The following is a 19,051-nucleotide window of genomic DNA, read 5'->3' as shown; positions in this document are numbered from 1 at the left end:
AACCCGCCTGCCAATGCAGGAGTCATAAAGAGACACAATTTTGATCCCTGGGTGAGGAAGATTCCCTGAAGAAGGAAATGGCAACCCACTCCAGTATTCTTGCCTGGGAAATCCCATGGACAGAGGAGCCTGGTGGGCTACAGTCCACAGGGTCACAAAGAGTTGGACCTGACTGAAGCAACTTAGCACCAGCACCCTAAGAATAACTTGGTATTTTGCCAAATGCATTCTAAAGCACTGGTTGTAGTATTTATTGAACTTATAGAGTGTAGTGAGTATGAAGTACTAAGGCTTCATTTTCTTTGAATGTAAAATTTTGGCTTAAGGTTAAAACTATTGTCTGCTTGTCTAATAGGAGATAGATATTTTCTTTTCAGGTGAATCATAAATGTAGTGTTTTGCCAAAAATGCCCTTTTAATATGCTAATGGTAAAAGTAAAACTTGTGTTAAGAAAACTGGTAGAGCTTGCATTTCTAATTAAGCCTTTTTTTCCTTTTAGGAAGGCACCAGAGTCGTTCAGCCCATATTTTTGGGGAAAATGATTAGTTATGTTGAAAACTATGATCCCACCGATTCTGCCGCTTTGCACGAAGCCTACGGCTATGCGGCAGGGCTGAGCGCCAGCGTGCTGGTGTGGGCCGTTCTGCACCACTTGTACTTCTATCACATTCAGCGTTTGGGGATGAGGCTGAGAGTAGCCCTGTGCCATATGATCTACTGCAAGGTGAGTGTCACTCAGTTTCACAGTGTATACCTCCCCTGAAGCATCAGGAACATTTAGGGAAAGTTCTGTAAACTAAACATTTTGTAACTGGGATCATTTGTACTTTACTTTTATAACTTTTTTTTTGATTGTTGCATTTTGGATCAGGGCTACATTTTATGACTTGAGTCCCTTGGACTTTCCATTCTGAAGAGATCAGCCCTGGGATTTCTTTAGAAGGAATGATTTACTGAAACTAAGTTTTGACCACCTCATGCAAATAGTTGACTCATTGCTTTTGGGAGGGATTGGGGGCAATATATAATAAGTTTTCACTGACTCAATGGACGTGAGTCTGAGATTGGATCAGGGCTACCTTTTATGACTTTTAGCCACATAATATCCACTGTTGCATAATATCCACTAAATCTGTAATAAAATCTAATTAAAAATTAAAGTATCAAAGGTATCCCATTGATTTTCAATGTTTTTATGCCTAATTCTCATAGTGGTATTTCTGGAAATTTTGTTGTTGTTGTTCATTAAAACCTTCAAAGCTGTATTTAAAAGTGAACTTCAGGATTGGATCCATAAAATTAAATCTTGGAGAACAGAATGGATTTGAGAAAGGGAATGATTATATTTTTCAATGGCCCATTTAATCACATTCAGTACAATTGTGTTAACTAAAGAAAAACATAAATATAACTCAGGCTAAATACAGACTCACTATATGCTATATGCTATAGTTACAATTGTTTTATTGGCATTAAAGACAATAATTGGGTATTTTGGATAAAACTTGAAAATTTCCATTGTCTTTAGTATTTTGGGAGAGAATTTGTTGCTGTTCTTTCAAGTTATCTTCATAATACTATGTTTCCTTTTTCTCTTTAGTATGCATTATAGAAATTTTAACAAGACCTGATTTGATGTGTTCAGTGATTTTTATATTGAGAAATGCCACACAACTATTTCATACCTTACCCTGATCTTAACTGGTATAAAAGGAATTAGGATTTCAGGTGTTTTTAGAAAGAAATTGCCACAGATACACCATGTCAACTGTTGAAAGGCTCTGTGTAAACTTGTTTCTCAGTATCTTGTTGCCCTGGGTTATTTGCTTTAAAAAATCCTTATTTAATTATATTATATACTTGAATTTTTCTGCGAGAGTAGATCTGAAGTGTTCTCAAGTGAAAGTGTGAAAGTGAAAGTCGCTCAGTTGTGTCTGACTCTTTCCGGCCCCATGGACTATGTAGTTCATGGAATTCTCCAGTCCAGAATACTGGAGTGGGTAGCCTTTCCTTCTCCAGGGGATCTTCCCAACCCAGGGATTGAACCCAGGTCTTCCGCATTGGAGGCTATCAGCTGAGCCAAAAGGGAAGACCTAAGTGTTCTCAGGAGACACACAAAATGGTAACTACATAAAGTGTGAATATGTTAATTGGTTTTACTACAGACATCATTTCCTAATGTATATTTTTAACAATAATCATGCTGCTAAGTCACTTCAGTCGTGTCCGACTCTGTGAAACCCCATAGACGGCAGCCCACCAGGCTCCCCCGTCCCTGGGATTCTCCAGGCAAGAACACTGGAGTGGGTTGCCATTTCCTTCTCCAATGCAGGAAAGTGAAAAGTGAAAGTGAAGTCTCTCAGTCATGTCCGACCCTTAGCGACCCCATGGACTGCAGCCTTCCAGGCTCCCCTATCCACGGGATTTTCCAGGCAAGAGTACTGGAGCGGGGTGCCATTGCCTTCTCTGAACAATAATCATATTGTCCACCCTAATACATATAATTTTTATTAAAAGGTAAAATCCTAATCAAAAGCTAAAACCAAACAATTTAAATTGAAATTATCACTTCTATTACCTAGTTGCTACTTATACTGCTTATCTAGAGCTTCTGTTTCTTGGGAATGGTTTTCTTGGCAAAATGTAAAGTGTCTTCTCCTCATCTTTCCTTGAGCAGACTCTTGTTAATCTCAGCACTGTGTGAACCCAGGGCCCCTGGCATCTCACTGTGTATATTTGGCACATGAGCTGGTTTCCTCCTGGGTGACATGGAATGGCAGTGGTGACTGTACACACTAGCCAGGGTTCTTCATTGTCCCCCATCATATATTTGTTATTCTCTTGCACCTTTCACTGTTTAGGAGATGAGTACTCAGATTTCTCCACAAGTTAGCTAGATATTTGTCTTTCTAGATCGTGCTTAGCTCCCATAAGTATGTGTGAAATTTCACCAGAACTGCACTGTGAAAACCTTCGGTTAGGTGTGAGGTCATGGTTCAGGCAAAGCTCATTGTTTTCTGCACAGGAGCCATTGTCCACCTGTTTTTCTTCCTCTTCCCACTAACACTTTGGAATGTGACCTTTGGGAAATTTTTAGGCTCTTTTTAGCTGAACTTTGAATGATCTTGTGGGATGTGTCATAAATAAAATGATTTGTCATTTCTACAAATTTGGTAAAGTTACTTTTGGCTTTTGGTCATTGATTTTTAAAAATTATTATAAAATATGCATAATATAAAATTTACAATTTTAACTAATTTTGGGAACATTGTTTAGTGACATTTGTGACACGAAGAGCTGACTCATTGGAATAGACCCTGATGTTGGGAAAGACTGAAGGCAAAAGGAGACAGGGGTGGCAGAAGATGAGGTGTTTAGATACTTTCACTGACTCAATGGACATGAATTTGAGCAAAATTCAGGAGATAGTGGAGGACTGAGGAGACTGCTGTGCTGCAGTCCATGGCATTGCAAAGAGTTGGGCATGACTTAGTGACTGAACAACAACAATTTAGTGACATTAGGAATATTTACATCGTTGAGGAAACAACACTGCTCTTCATCTCCAGAATTTCATCTTCACAAAGTGATCTTCTCCATCCAATAAACACTAATTCTCCAGCCACCCCACCCCCACCTCTACCAGCCATTACCATTCTTCTTTAATCTTTGAATTTGACTTGGTGTCCCATGTAAGTGGAACTGTAAAATATTTATCATTTTATGTCTTGTTTATGTCATGTAGCACAATGTCTTAAGGGTTCATTGATGGTGGAGCAGGTGTCAAATTTAATTCCATTTTACAACTGAATAATATTCCATTATAGGTATATACAGCATTCTCTGTATCCATTCATCTGTTAGTGAACATTTGGGTTGTTTCTACCTTTTGGCTGTTGTGATCATGCTGCTCTGAACACAAGTGTATAAATATCTGTTCAAGTTCATACATTTAGTTCTTTTGAGTATATTCCCAGAAGAGGAATTGCTGTATTATATGCTAATTTCGTGTTTAGTTTTTTGAGGAAGAGCTGTACTGTCTTCTATGGCAGCTACGTTGTTTTACATCCCCACTTTATCATTGATTTTTCTGTTTAACCTGAGGACTAAATGCAAAAGTTTTATGGACCATGGGACTCTGTTTGGGTCCAATTGGTGGTCTTCGAAGCAGCTCATGGTGTCTGTTCAGGTTCCTCAGATCTCTAGGGCATTTTTCTTAACAAATAAATGAATTGTGCAGCAGAGGCTGTGTTTTTTGTAAAGTCAGCAGACTGGCATTAAGAACAGAGGTTCCTCACAGGAACAGTGTTTTGAACATTATACTCACTCATTTCAGAATGAATAAACTAAGCCCAAAGTGTTTAAATGAGGTCATACACAGAATTAATAATCGATTACAGATTATAGTCTGTCCAAGTCCTCTAATTTCTTTCTTTAAGGTAACCTTTCCACTCTCATCTAGTTTGGCTCAAATTTATTTTGGTTTGTTATTAAGTCTAAGTCAATGTTCCTTTATCCTTCAGGCAGGTTCAAGTTCATTGAGAAGCAGGATGAGGGATTTTGCTAAAACCTCCTGCTCCTCCCTTTGTTGTTCTTGTGGACAGGGCTGCTGCCACATTGAGGAGACAAAAGATGAATGTAGGTCCCTAGAGTCCTGCTGTTCAGGGTCATCCTCTTGGTCCTAGCACCGCTCAAGACCCCACAAAAACACACTCCATTTTGCTATGTAATAAGATTGACTTTTCATACTGTTCATATTGTTCATAGGGTTCAAAGCAAAAAGAATACCCAACTGTGGATGTGACTGGTGATAGAAGCAAGGTCCGATGCTGTAAAGAGCAATATTGTATAGGAACCTGGAATGTCAGGTCCATGAATCAAGGCAAATTGGAAATGGTCAAACAAGAGATGGCAAGGGTGAATGTCTACATTCTAGGAATCAGCGAACTGAAATGGACTGGAATGGGTGAATTTAACTCAGATGACCATTATATCTACTACTGCAGGCAGAAATCCCTCAGAAGAAATGGAGTAGTCATCATGGTCAACAAAAGAGTCCAAAATGCAGTACTTGGATGCAATCTCAAAAACAACAGAATGATCTCTGTTCGTTTCCAAGGCAAACCATTCAATATCACAGTAATCCAAGTCTATGCTCCAACCAATAACACTGAAGAAGCTGAAGTTGAATGGTTCTATGAAGACCTACAAGGCCTTTTAGAACTAACACCCAAAAAAGATGTCCTTTTCATTATAGGGGACTGGAATGCAAAAGTAGGAAGTCAAGAAACACCTGGAGTAACAGGCAAATTTGGCCTTGGAATACAGAATAAAGCAGGGCAAAGACTAACAGAGTTTTGCCAAGAAAATGCACTGGTTATAACAAACACCATCTTCCAACAACACAAGAGAAGATTCTATACATGGACATCACCAGATGGTCAACACTGAAATCAGATTGATTATATTCTTTGCAGCCAAAGATGGAGAAGCTCTATATAGTCAGCAAAAACAAGACCAGGTGCTGACTGTGGCTCAGACCATGAACTCCTTATTGCCAAATTCAGAGTTAAATTGAAGAAAGTAGGGAAAACAAATAGACCATTCAGGTATGACCTAAATCAAATCCCTTATGATTACACAGTGGAAGTGAGAAATAGATTTAAGGGACTAGATCTGATAGATATAGTGCCTGATGAACTATGGAATGAGGTACACGACAGGGATCAAGATCATTCCCATGGAAAAGAAATGCAAAAAAGCAAAATGGCTGTCTGGGGAGGCATTACAAATAGCTGTGAAAGAAGAGAAGCAAAAAACAAAGGAGAAAAGGAAAGATATAAACATCTGAATGCAGAGTTCCAAAGAATAGCAAGAAGAGATAAAAAAGCCTTCTTCAGTGATCAATGCAAAGAAATAGAGGAAAACAACAGAATGGGAAAGATTAGAGATCTCTTCAAGAAAATTAGAGATACCAAAGGAACATTTCATGCAAAGATGGGCTCGATAAAACACAGAAATGGTATGGACCTAACAGAAGCAGAAGATATCAAGAAGAGATGGCAAGAATACACAGAAGAACTGTACAAAAAAGACCTTCAAGACCCAGATAATAACGATGGTGTGATCAGTGACCTGGAGCCAGACATCCTGGAATGTGAAGTCAAGTGGGCCTTAGAAAGCATCACTACGAACAAAGCTAAAACAAAACAAAGCTCAATTCCAGTTGAGCTATTCCAAATCCTGAAAGATGATGCTGTGAAAGTGCTGCACTCAATATGCCAGCAAATTTGGAAAACACAGCAATGGCCACAGGACTGGAAAAGGTCAGTTTTCATTCCAATCCCAAAGAAAGGCAATGCCAACGAATGCTCAAACCACTGCACAGTTGCACTCATCTCACATGCTAGTAAAGTAATGCTCAAAATTCTCCAAGCCAGGCTTCAGCAATATGTGAACTGTAAACTTCCTGATGTTCAGGCTGGTTTCAGAAAAGGCAGAGGAACCAGATATCAAATTGTCAACATCTGCTGGATCATGGAAAAAGCAAGAGAGTTCCAGAAAAACATCTATTTCTGCTTTATTGACTACGCCAAAGCCTTTGACTGTGTGGATCACAATAAACTGTGGAAAATTCTGAAAGAGATGGGAATACCAGACCACCTGATCTGCCTCTTGAGAAATCCGTATGCAGGTCAGGAAGCAACTGTTAGAACTGGACATGGAACAACAGACTGGTTCCAAATAGGAAAAGGAGTACGTCAAGGCTGTATATTGTCACCCTGTTTATTTAACTTATATGCAGAATACATCATGAGAAACACTGGGCTGGAAGAAACACAAGCTGGAATCAAGATTTCCAGGAGAAATATCAATAACCTCAGATATGCAGATGACACCACCCTTATGGCAGAAAGTGAAGAGGAACTAAAAAGCCTCTTGATGACAGTGAGAGTGGAGAGTGAAAAAGTTGGCTTAAAGCTCAACATTCACAAAACGAAGATCATGGCATCCGGTCCCATCACTTCATGGGAAATAGATGGGGAAACAGTGGCAGACTTTATTTTTGGGGGCTCCAAAATCACTGCAGATGGTGACTGCAGCCATGAAATTCAAAGACGCTTACTAATTGGAAGGAAAGTTATGAACAACCTAGATAGCATTCAAAAGCAGAGACATTACTTTGCCAACAAAGGTTCATCTAGTCAGTGCTATGGTTTTTCCTGTGGTCTTGTATGTATGTGAGAGTTGGACTGTGAAGAAGGCTGAGTGCCAAAGAATTGATGCTTTTGAACTGTGGTGTTGGAGAAGACTCTTGAGAGTCCCTTGGACTGCACAGATATCCAACCAGTCCATTCTGAAGGAGATCAGCCCTGCAATTTCTTTGGAAGGAATGATGCTAAAGCTGAAACTCCAGTACTTTAGCCACCTCATACGAAGAGTTGACTCACTGGAAAAGACTCTGATGCTGGGTGGGATTGCGGGCAAGAGGAGAAGGGGACAACAGAGGATGAGATGGCTGGATGGCATCACCGACTCAATGGACGTGAGTCTCAGTGAACTCTGGGAGTTGGTGATGGACAGGGAGGCCTGGAGTGCTGTGATTCATGGGGTCACAATGAGTCGGACACGACTGAGCGACTGATCTGATCTGATCTGAAGGTTGACCTGGTATCACCTTAGCAATCCAATTCTCTGTATCTTTCTCTCTCTCACTAGGTACTTCGTCTGAGTAGCTTGGCCATGGGGAAGACCATCACAGGCCAGATAGTCAACCTGCTGTCCAACAATGTGAACAGGTTTGATCAGGCTAGCTGCCCTTGAGGGATCCTCTTCCATTTCCCATCCTTCTTGCTGAGTGTAGCTTAATGTGATGCCATGTGCCAGGGTTTGGTGTCAGCCAGGGTTCTGTTGAGGACCTAAAACAAGGGTCCTTTTTATCCAACTCTCATTTCTTCTGTGTGTAATTTAGATGTAACAATGTGTGTTGTCCTCTGGATGAGAATTTGGTTTTTCTAATAATAGACAGGCAGCAGGATTCTTTCCCAGTTTGGTTAGTGTCCCTAGGGGTCCCCCTGGTGTGGCCCTTCTTGGCACATGGTGTTGGTGTTGCTGGGCTTTCTCCTCCTCTGAATGATGAAGGCCTGGAGGGCAGGGGTTGTTCTTTCCCTGTTCAGTGCCTGCTGTATAGGGAGCCTGTAAGGAATAATGCCAAGTGGGTGGTCCTCAGCCAAATACAACCTACTCTCTGCCATCCGCTCACATTTTTTCCCACTTACTTTATGAATAAATCACATTACCCAGGGCATTGTAGCTGTTGGTCAGATCTGTATTGCACTAGACCTTTTCTCCTTCAAGTATTCATTCATCAAACATGAAGTAAGACTTCTACTCAGTTTCAGGGGTAAATTAGGCTTAGTTTTTTCCCCCCCAAAGCCACAGCCTGTCAGGGAGGTAAATATTTAAGTACTAACTGGAGAGAGTAATAGGTACCATAAAATAGGATTTCTTGGGAAGATGGTGGCTGAATTTTGGAACAGAGAATTTGGGGAAATCCTGTGCTCATCTGTGCTGTGGATAAAATTCAGATCTTCCTCCCAGTGCTGCTGGTTGTGTTCGCCCTGGCCAGTCCTGTGCTGCCCCAGAACAGTGTCATCTGGGGTGGATGTGTGGATTTCTGCTTTAGCAGGTTTAAAACCCACTGTGATCATTTCTGTTTTGGTTCCTGTATCTTCCTTACAAGCATATTATTTCTATACTGTGTCCTTACTTGTGTTGTTTTTTTATAATATCCTAAGAAGGCTTATCTTTTTCTTTAAGGTAATGAAGTTCTTGCACTATCTGTGGGTGGGGCCACTGCAGGCAATTGCAGTGACTGCCCTGCTCTGGATGGAAACAGGAATATCATGTCTTGTTGGGATGGCAGTTCTCATTTTCCTTCTGTTGTTGCCAAGCTGCTTTAGGATGTGGTTTTCATCACTCTGGTAAGTGAAACATTGGTTTTAAAAATAGGAAACATATATTTGGTGACAACTACAATCTGTTGGATGCTTTTGTTTAACAAATAAAATGCCTTCTCTGATCTCTTCTTTGTGTGTGTTGTAGACCCTTCAGGCTTAGTTTAGCCAGTGGTGGCTCCAGCTATAAGCTGAAACAGGAAAAGTTATGGGGTTTTCCAGACCATCCCAGAACTGTACCTGAATATGTAGAGTGTCCTTGAGCACAATGTACCTATATTGAAGTTATTTAAACATTATTAAATAGTAATAATTCTACAGGCTCAATCTTAGCTTCATACATTTTTGTTATGCTTGGGTTAGAGTGATTTTTCCAGTATGTATATTCATGTCTTATTTTTAATTCAATGTTTCCATTAATTTATAAGTGGCCAAGGACAAAGTCAGTTTTGATTAATTTTTAAAATCAATCTATTTATTTTAATTGGAGGCTAATTACTTTACAATATTGTGGTGATTTTTGCCATACATTGACATGAATCAGCTATGTGTATATATGTGCCCCCCATCCTGAACACCCTTCCAACCTCCCTCCCCATCCCATCCCTCTGGGTTGTCCCAGTGCACCAGCTTTGAGTGCCCTGTTTCATGCATCAAACTTGAACTGGTCATCTATTTCACATATGATAATATACATGTTTCAATGCTGTTCTCTCAAATTATCCCACCCTCACCTTCTCCCACAGAGTCAAAAAGTCTGTTCTTTATATCTGTGTCTGTTTTGCTGTGTCCCATATGGGGTCATTGTTACCATCTTTCTAAATTCCATATATATGAAATAATAAACTGTATTGATGTTTTTTTTTTTCTGACTTACTTCACTCTGTATAATAGGCTCCAGTTTCTTCCACCTCATTAGAACTAATTCAAATGTGTTCTTTTTAATAGCTGAGTGATACTCTACTGTGTATATGTACCACAGCTTTCTTATCCATTCATCTGCTGATGGACATCTAGGTTGCTTCCATGTCCTAGCTATTGTAAACAGTGCTGCGATAAACACTGGGATACACGTGTCTCTTTCAATTCTGGTTTCCTCAGTGTATATGCCCAGCAGTGGGATTGGTGGGTCATATGGCAGTTCTATTTCCAGTTTTTTAAAGAATCTCCACACTGTTCTCCAGAGTGGTTGTACTAGTTTGCATTCCCACCAACAGTTTGAGAGGGTTCCCTTTTCTCCACACCCTCTCCAGCATTTATTGTTTGTAGACTTTTTGATAGCAGTCATTCTGACCATCATGAGATGGTACCTCGTTGTGGTTTTGATTTGCATTTCTCTGATAATGAGTGATGTTGAGAATCTTTTCATATGTTAGCCCTCTTTATGTCTTCTTTGGAAAAATGTCTGTTTAGTTCTTTGGCCCATTTTTGGATTGGGTCATTTATTTTTCCAGTATTGAGCTGCATGAGCAGGTTGTATATTTTTAAGCTTAATTCTTTGTCAGTTGCTTCGTTTGCTACTATTTCTCCCATTCTGAAGGCTGTCTTTTCACCTTGCTTATAGTTTTCTTCATTGTAAAAGAGATTTAAGTTTCACTAGTTCCCATTTGTTTATTTTTTCTTTTATTTTCATTACTCTGGGAGGTGGGTCATAGAAGATCTTTCTGTGATTTATGCCTATGTTTTCCTCTAGGAGTTTTATAGTTTCTAGTCTTACATTTAGATCTTTCCTCCATTTTGAGTTTATTTTTGTGTATAGTGTTAGTGTTAATTTCATTCTTTTACAGGCAGTTGACCAGTTTTACCAGCAAAACTTGTTAAGGAGATTGTCTTTTCTCCATTGTATATTCTTGCCTCCTTTGTCAAAGATAAGATATGCATAGGTGTGTGGATTTATCTCTGGACTTTCTGTTTTGTTCCATCAATCTATATTTCTGTCTTTGTGCCAGTACCATACTGTCTTAATGACTGTGGCTTTGTAGTAGAGCCTGAAGTTAGGCAGGTTGAGTCCTCCAGTTCCATTCTTCTTTCTCAAGATTGCTTTGGCTAGTTGAGGTTTTTTGTATTTCCATACAAATTGTGATATTATTTGTTCTAGTTCTCTGAAAAATACTGATGATAGCTTGATAGGGATTGCATTGAATCCATAGACTGTTTTGGTTAGTATACTCATTTCCACTATATTGATTCTTCTGATCCATGAACATGGTATATTTCTCCATCTATTTATGTCATGTTTGATTTCTTTCATCAGTGTTTTATAGTTTTCTATATACAGGTCTTTGTTTCTTTATGTAGATTTATTTCTAAGTATTTTATTCTTTTCATTGCAGTGGTGAATGAAATTGTTTCCTTAATTTATCTTTCTGTTTTCTCATTGTTAGTGTATAGGAATGCAAGTGATTTCTGTGTATTGATTTTATGTCCTGCAACTTTACTATACTCATTGATTAACTCTTGTAATTTTCTGGTGATGTCTTTAGGGTTTTCTATGTAGAGGATCATGTCATCTGCAAACAGTGAGAGTTTTACTTCTTTTCCAATCTGGATTCCTTGTATTTCTTTTTCTGCCCTGATTGCTGTGGCCAAAACTTCCAAAACTATATTGAATAGTACTGGTGAGAGTGGGCATCCTTGTCTTTTTCCTGACGTTAGGGGAAATGCTGTCAGCTTTTCACCATTGAGGATAATGTTTGCTGTGGGTTTATCATATATGGCTTTTATTATTTTGAGGTATATTCCTTCTATGCCTGCTTTCCAAAGGGTTTTTATCATAAAAGGATGTTGAATTTTGTCAAAGGCTTTCTCTGCATCTATTGAGATAATCATATGGATTTTATCCTTCAATTTGTTAATGTGGTATATCACATTGATCTGCAAATATCAATGAATCCTTGCATCCCTGGGATAAAGCCCACTTGGTCATGACGTATGATCTTTTTAATATGTTGTTGGATTCTCTTTGTTAGAATTTTGAGAATTTTTACATCTATGTTCATCAGTGATATTGGCCTGTAGTTTTCTTTTTTTGTGCCATCTTTGTCTGGTTTTGGTATTAGGGTGATGATGGCCTCATAGAATGATTTGGGAGTTTCCCTTCCTCTGCAATTTCCTGGAAGAGTTTGAGTAGGATAGGTGTTAGCTCTTTAAATTTTTGGTAGAATTCACCTGTGAAGCCATCAGGTCCTGGGCTTTTGTTTGTTGGAAGATTTTTGATTACAGTTCTGATTTTCATGTTTGTGATTGGCCTGTTAAGATTTTCTATTTCTTCCTTGTTCAGTTTTGGAAGGTTGTAGTTTCCTAAGAATTCATCCATATCTTCCAAGCTGGCCATTTTATTTGCATATAGTTACCGATACTAGTCTCTTATGGTCCTTTGAATTTCTGTGTTGTCTGTTGTGATTTCTCCATTTTCATTTCTAATTTTGTTGATTTAATTCTTCTCCATTTTTTTTTCCTTGATGAGTCTGGCTAATGATTTGCCTATTTTATTTACCTTCTCAAGGAACCAGCTTTTAGTTCTGTTGATTTTGCTATAGTCTCCTTTGTTTCTTTGTCATTAACTTCTGCTCTAATTTTTATGATTTCTTTCCTTCAACTAACCCTGGGGTTCTTCACTTGTTTTTTAACTAGTTGGTTTAGGTGTAAATATAGGTTATTTATTTGATTTTTCTCTTGCTTCTTGAGGTAAGCGTGTATTGTTATGAACCTTTGTCTTAGCACTGCTTTTATTGAATCCCATAGGTTTTGGGTTGTTGGGTTTTCATTTTCATTTGTTTCTATGCATATTTTGATTTCCTTTTCGATTTCTTCTGTAATTTGCTGGTTATTCAGAAGCGTGTTGTTTAGCCTCCATGTTTGTATTTTTAATAGTTTTTTTTTCCCCTTAGTTGACATCTAATCTTACTACGTTGTGACCCAAAAAGATACTTGAAATTATTTCAATTTTATTTAAATTTACTAAGGCTAGATTTATGGCCCAGGATGTGGTCTATCCTGGTGAATGTTCTGTGTGCACTTGAGAAAAAGGTGAAAGTCATTGTATTGGGTGAAATGTCCTATAGATATCAATTAGGTCTAACTGGTCCATTGTATAATTTAAAGTTTGCATTTCCTTGCAAATTTTCTGTTTGGTTGATCTATCCATAGGTGTAAGTGGGGTACTAAATTTTCCCACTATTATTGTGTTACTGTTAATTTCCCCTTTCAAGTTTGTTAGCATTTGCCTTATGTATTTAGGTGCTCCAGTGTTGGGTGTATGAAAGTGAAAGTGAAAGTCACTCAGACGTATATGACTCTTTGTGACCCCATAGACTTTATAGTCCATGGAATTCTCCAGGCCAGAATACTGGAGTGGGTAACCTCTCCCTTCTCCAGGGGATCTTCCCATCCCAGGGATTGAACCCAGGTCTCCCACGTTGCAGGCAGATTCTTTACCAGCTGAGTCACAAGGGAAGCCCAAGAATGCTGGAGTGGGTTTCCTATCCCTTCTCCAGTGGATCTTCCTGACCCAGGAATTGAACTGGGGTCTCCCATATTGCAGTTGGATTTTTTACCAGCTGAACCACAAGGGAAGGCCAAGAATACTGGGGTGGGTAGCCTATCCCTTCTCTAGAGGATCTTCCTGACTCAGGAATCAAATCAGGGTCTCCTCCATTGCAGGAAGATTCTTTACAAACTGAGCTATGTGGTAAGCCCTTGTTGGGTGCATATATATTTATAATTGTTATATCTTCTTCTTGGATTGGTCCTTTGACCATTATGTAGTGTCCTTCTTTGTCTCTTTTCACAGCCTTTCTTTAAAAAGTCTATTTTATCTGATATGAGTATTGCTACTCCTGCTTTCTTTTGGTCTCCATTTGCATGAAATACCTTTTCTAGCCCTTCACTTTCAGTCTGTATGTGTCCCTTGGTTTGAGGTGGGTCTCTTGTAGATAGCATGTATAGGGGTTTGTTTTTAATTCTTTCAGCCAGTCTTTGTCTTTTGATTGGGGCATTCAACCCATTTACATTTAAAGTAATTATTGATAATTATGATACTGTTGCCATTTATTTTGTTGTTTCGGGTTCGGGTTTATAAACCTTTTCTGTGTTTCCTGTCTAGAGAATATCCTTTAGCATTTGTTGAAGATCTGGTTTAGTGGTGCTGAATTCTCTCAGCTTTTGCTTGTCTGTAAAGCTTTTGATTTCTCCTTCATATTTGAATAACATGCTTGCTGGGTATAGTAATATGGGTTGTAGGTTTTTTCTCTTTCATCACTTTAAGTGTGTCCTGCCATTCCTTTCTGGCCTGAAGAGTTTCTATTGAAAGGTTAGCTGTTATCCTTATGGGGATCTCCTTGTGGGTTATTTGTTGCTTTTCCCTTGCTGCTTTTAATATTTTCTCTTTCTGTTTGATCTTTGTTAGTTTGATTAATATATGTCTTGTGGTGTTTCACCTTGGGTTTATCCTGTTTGGCACTCTCTGGGTTTCTTGGACTTTGGTGGCTATTTCCTTTCCCACTTTAGGGAAATTTTCAACTATTATCTCCTCAAATTTTATCTTGCCCTTTCTTTTCATCTTCTTCTTCTGGGATTCCTGTGATTTGAATGTTGGGACATTTTACATTGTCCCAGAGGTCTCTCAGGTTGTCCTCAGTTCTTTTAATTCTGTTTTATTTTTTCCTCTCTGCTTCATTTATTTTCACCATTCTATCTTCCATCTCACTTATCCTATCTTCTGCCTCAATTATTCTAGTGTTGGTTCCCCCCAGAGGGATTTTTATTTCAGTTATTGCATTATTCATTATTGACTGACTCTTCTTTATCTCTTCTAGGTCCTTGTTAAACATTTCTTGCATCTTCTCAATCCTTGTCTCTAGTCTATTTATCTGTAACTCCACTTTGTTTTCAAGATTTTGGATCATCTTTACTATCATTATTCTGAATTCTTTTTCAGGTAGACTCCCTATCTCCTCCTCTATTGTTTGATTTTGTGGACATTTATCATGTTGCTTTACCTGCTGGATATGTCTCTGCCTTTTCATTTTGTTTAGATTGCTGTGTTTGGGGTGCCCTTTCTGTTTGCTGGCAGTTCATGGTTCCTCTGTATTGTGGAGCCTTCTCCCTGTGGGTGGGGTTGGACTAGTGGTTTGTCAAGGTTTCCTGGTTAGGGGATCTTGTGTCTGTGTTCTGGTGGGTGGACATGGGTCTCTTCTCTCTGAAGTGCCAAGAAGTGTCTGGTAGTGAGTTTTGGGGTGTCTATGTGTTTGGCATGGCTTTGAGCACCCTGTCTTTTAATGCTCAGGACTGTGTTCCTGTTTTACTGGAGAATTAGAATGGTATAGCTTGCTCTGGATGAGAAGGCAATGGCAACCCACTCCAGTAATCTTGCCTGGAAAATCCCATGGACAGAGGAGCCTGGTAGGCTGCAGTCCATGGGGTCCCTACGAGTTGGACATGACAGAGTGACTTCACTTTCACTTTTTACTTTACTGCATTGGAGAAGGAAATTGCAACCCACTCCAGTGTTCTTGCCTGGAGAATCCCAGGGACGGGGGAGCCTAGTGGGCTGCCGTCTCTGGGGTTGCACAGAGTCGGACACGACTGAAGCGACTTAGCAGCAGCAGCAGCTTGCTCTGGAACTTGTTAACTCTTGAGTAGAGCTGGTTTCAGTGTAGGAATGTATCCTTTTGGGTGAGCTCTTGTCTATTAATATTCCATGAAATCAGGAGTTCCCTGATGTTCTCAAGTTTTGGAGTTAAACCTTCTCCCTCTGGCTTTCAGTCTTATTCTTACAGTAGCTTCAAGACTTCTCCATCCATATAACACAGATGATAAAACATCTAGGTTAATGGTGAAACAATTCTCCACAGTTAGGGACACCCAGAGAGGTTCACAGACTTACATGAAGAGGGAGAAGGGAGATAGAGGTGACCAGGAGGAAAACAGGGGGAGTCAAAAGGGGAGAGAGCAATCTAGCCAGTAATCAATTCCCTAAGTGTTCTCTACAGCCCAGAACACCCAGAGACATTCACAGAGTCAAGTAGATAAGAGAAAGGTTAGGGAGGAGATATAGGTGACCTGGGGGAGAAAAGGGAGTGTCAAAAAGGGAGTCAGCAATAAAGCCAACCAGTAATTTCACATACCTAAGTGATAATGGGTACTGAAGATTATATCCCTAAAGGTACAAAATTGAAAACAAATACCAAAAAGCAAAGATTAAAAATCTAGAGTAGAGGTTAGACTCTCAGAAATACAATATTAAAATTATAAAACAAAATCAATCACAAAATTATGAAAAATATATGTGAATTTGCTTTAAAAATAGGATCTTTTTTGCAAGATAATAGGTTATAAAAATGAAAAAGGAGTAATAAGGAACTTAATTAAAAAATTAAAAAGTGATAATAGTAACAATATATCTAGGAATTTCTCTGGAGCTGTTGTGGGCAGTGTGGGGTCAGTTCAGTTTCAGATAGTTCATTGTTCCAGCTTGTACTTCTTCTCAAGGTCTATAGGCCCCCTCCAATGCTTAGTCAATGTTAACTACATGGTTTTAATCTGTTGCACCTGTCATTTCCAGAGCAGTTCCCTCTTCTTTGTTTATTTTGGCTTCCTCTGTTTGCAAGTCTCTTCAGTGTCTAATTTCCATGCTGATACAAGGGGGAAAAGGTGGTCACTTATTTAGGCTCACTCATTCAATTGTGTTGTGGGGTTGGGGGAGGGACAATACAAATAGATTTCTCAGGCATGTGTGGGGAATGTTCACAGTGTAAGGACCACACTGGGTTTACCAAAGCTCAGGTCGCATGTGCTTCCTGGGTCTACACTGCTCAGGCTCCAGGGTGCTCTGCAGGGGTACTGTCCAAAGTGGGACTTCCTTTTCGGGCATTTCCCAGGTCTAAGCCATTCAGGTTCTTGGGTACTCCACAAGGGCACAGAGTCAGTTGGATGTGCATTTTGTGCCCTTCCCAGGTCCAAGCAGCTCAGGTGACCAGGTGCTTGGTGAGTGCACTGTCCCAGGTGGGCTGTGTGTCTTAATCACCTCCCCAGTCCTGGCTGGTTGGTGTCCCGGGTGTGCCGCCAGAGTACCATCTCAGGTGTGCCATGTGAGAGGTGTGTCTCCTCTGGGGAGCTGATCTCAGGTTGCGACACTCTGGGCAGGTGTCAACTGTCCAGGATCCCAGGAGGACGTGGTTAGCAACTGGGAGACTGCTCACAGTTTGGTGGAGGATGCCAGTCCCTGGGGCAGAGATTGCAGCAGCCCCTTGCTCTGCAGCTCTGGCTGTCGCACACCTGCCTCTCTGCCTCGGGAGGGTGGGGAGGGCTGGGGGGCTGGCTAACTCTTCTTTGGTGTTAGCTCAATCCTTTGTTCTGTGCGCAGGCCAGGCTGTGCTTTAGAGCCTTTTGTGGGAAAGTTCTCTCTCTTTATTTGTTCTCTCTGGCAATCCCACAGTTTGGGTTTCTATCTCATGTTAACTCCCTCAAATTGTCCTCAGGGCACTGAGGCCTGGTCCTTATCCTAAGCACTGATTATGCAGCCTGTGCCTCCCTGTCCAGTCCACACTTGTTGGTAGTGGATGCGAGTGTCTGGGCTACTTCTCCACTGGAAGCTGCGGTTAGGTGCATATTGTGTGTGTGTGTGTGTGTGTGTGTGTGTGTGTGTGTGTGTGTGTTTTCTCCCCGGTTATGTTGCCCTTGAGATTCCAAAACTCCCCACAAACTTGCCTGTGAGAGGATTTCCTACTGTGTGGAAACTTCTCCTCCTGCACAACTCCCTCCCCAGGACAGGTCTCTGTCCCTAACTCTTATTGTCTCTCTTTTTGGCTTTTATATTTTGTCCTACCTCTTTTCAAAGAGAATAGGGTGTCTTTTTGGGTACCTGGTGTCCTCTGCCAGCATTTAGAAGTTGTTTTGTGGAAGGTACTCGCATGCAAATGATCTTTTCATGAATTTGTGGGGGAAAGTGGTCTCTCCATCCTATTCCTCTGCCATCTTGGGACTGCCCCCAGTCTTGATTATGTCTTTATTTTTCTTTAATTAATTAATTAATTTACTTTACAATATTGTATTGGTTTTGCCACACATTGACTTGAATCCAACATGGGTGTATATGTGTTTCCCATCATGAACTCCCCTCCCACTTCCCTCCCCATCCCTCAAGGTCTTCCCAGTGCACCAGCCCCGAGCACCCTGCATCATGCATTGAACCTGGACTGGCGATTTGTTTCACACATGATAATTTACATGTTTCAATGCCATTCTCCCATATCATCCCACCCTCGCCCTCTCCCACAGAGTTCAAAAGACTGTTCTATACATCTGTGTCTCTTTAGCTGTCTCGCATACAGCGTTATCATTATATTCTTTCTAAATTCCATATATATGCATTAATATACTGTATTGGTGTTTTTCTTTCTGGCTTACTTCACTCTGTATAATAGGCTCCAGTTTCATCCACCTCATTAGAACTGATTCAAATGTATTCTTTTTTAATGGCTGAGTAATATTCCATTGTGTATCTGTACCACAGCCTTCTTATCCATTCATCTGCTGATGGACATCTAGGTTGCTTCCATGTCCTGGCTATTATAAACAGTGCTTCGATGAACATTGGGGTACACGTGTCTCTTTCCCTTCTGGTTTCCTCAGTGTGTATGCCCAGCAGTGGGATTGCTGGCTCATATGGCAGTTCTATTTCCAGTTTTTTAAGGAATCTCCACACTATTCTCCATGGTGGCTGTACTAGTTTGCATTCCGACCAACAGTGTTAGAGGGTTCCCTTTTTTCCACACCCTCTCCAGCATTTATTGTTTGTAGACTTTTGGATAGCAGCCATTCTGACTGGCATGAAATCTTACCTCATTATGGTTTTGATTTGCATTTTTTTGATAATGGGTGATGTTGAGCATCTTTTCATGTGTTAGCCATATGTATGTCTTCTTTGAAGAAATGTCTGTTTAGTTCTTTGGCCCACTTTTTGATTGGGTCTTTTATTTTTCTGGAATTGAGCTGCAGGTGTTGCTTGTATATTTTTGAGATTAGTTCTTTGTAAGTTGCTTCATTTGCTATTATTCTCTCCCATTCTGAAGGCTGTCTTTTCACCTTGCTT

At 40.1% G+C, this 19,051-nt stretch overlaps 1 protein-coding gene across 1 annotated transcript in view; it reads left to right on the top strand.

The window, feature by feature from the left end:
• Positions 1-500: 500 nt before the first annotated feature.
• LOC138986953 (ATP-binding cassette sub-family C member 4-like) overlaps positions 501-19,051 on the top strand; it is a gene marked incomplete at its 5' end in the record, with an annotated part of 110,193 nt that continues 91,642 nt past the window's right edge. The window contains 3 exons of the mRNA XM_070366928.1: positions 501-725; positions 7,721-7,810; positions 8,822-8,985. Coding sequence (XP_070223029.1) covers positions 501-725; positions 7,721-7,810; positions 8,822-8,985 — 479 coding nt within the window. The remainder of the gene's footprint in view (positions 726-7,720; positions 7,811-8,821; positions 8,986-19,051) is intronic.

The sequence above is a fragment of the Bos mutus genome, unplaced genomic scaffold (genome assembly GCF_027580195.1).
Source record: "Bos mutus isolate GX-2022 unplaced genomic scaffold, NWIPB_WYAK_1.1 CTG302, whole genome shotgun sequence".
Taxonomy (NCBI): Eukaryota; Metazoa; Chordata; class Mammalia; order Artiodactyla; family Bovidae; genus Bos; species Bos mutus.
Note: the sequence above shows the minus strand (reverse complement) of the source record. Positions and strands in the feature narration are given on the sequence as shown.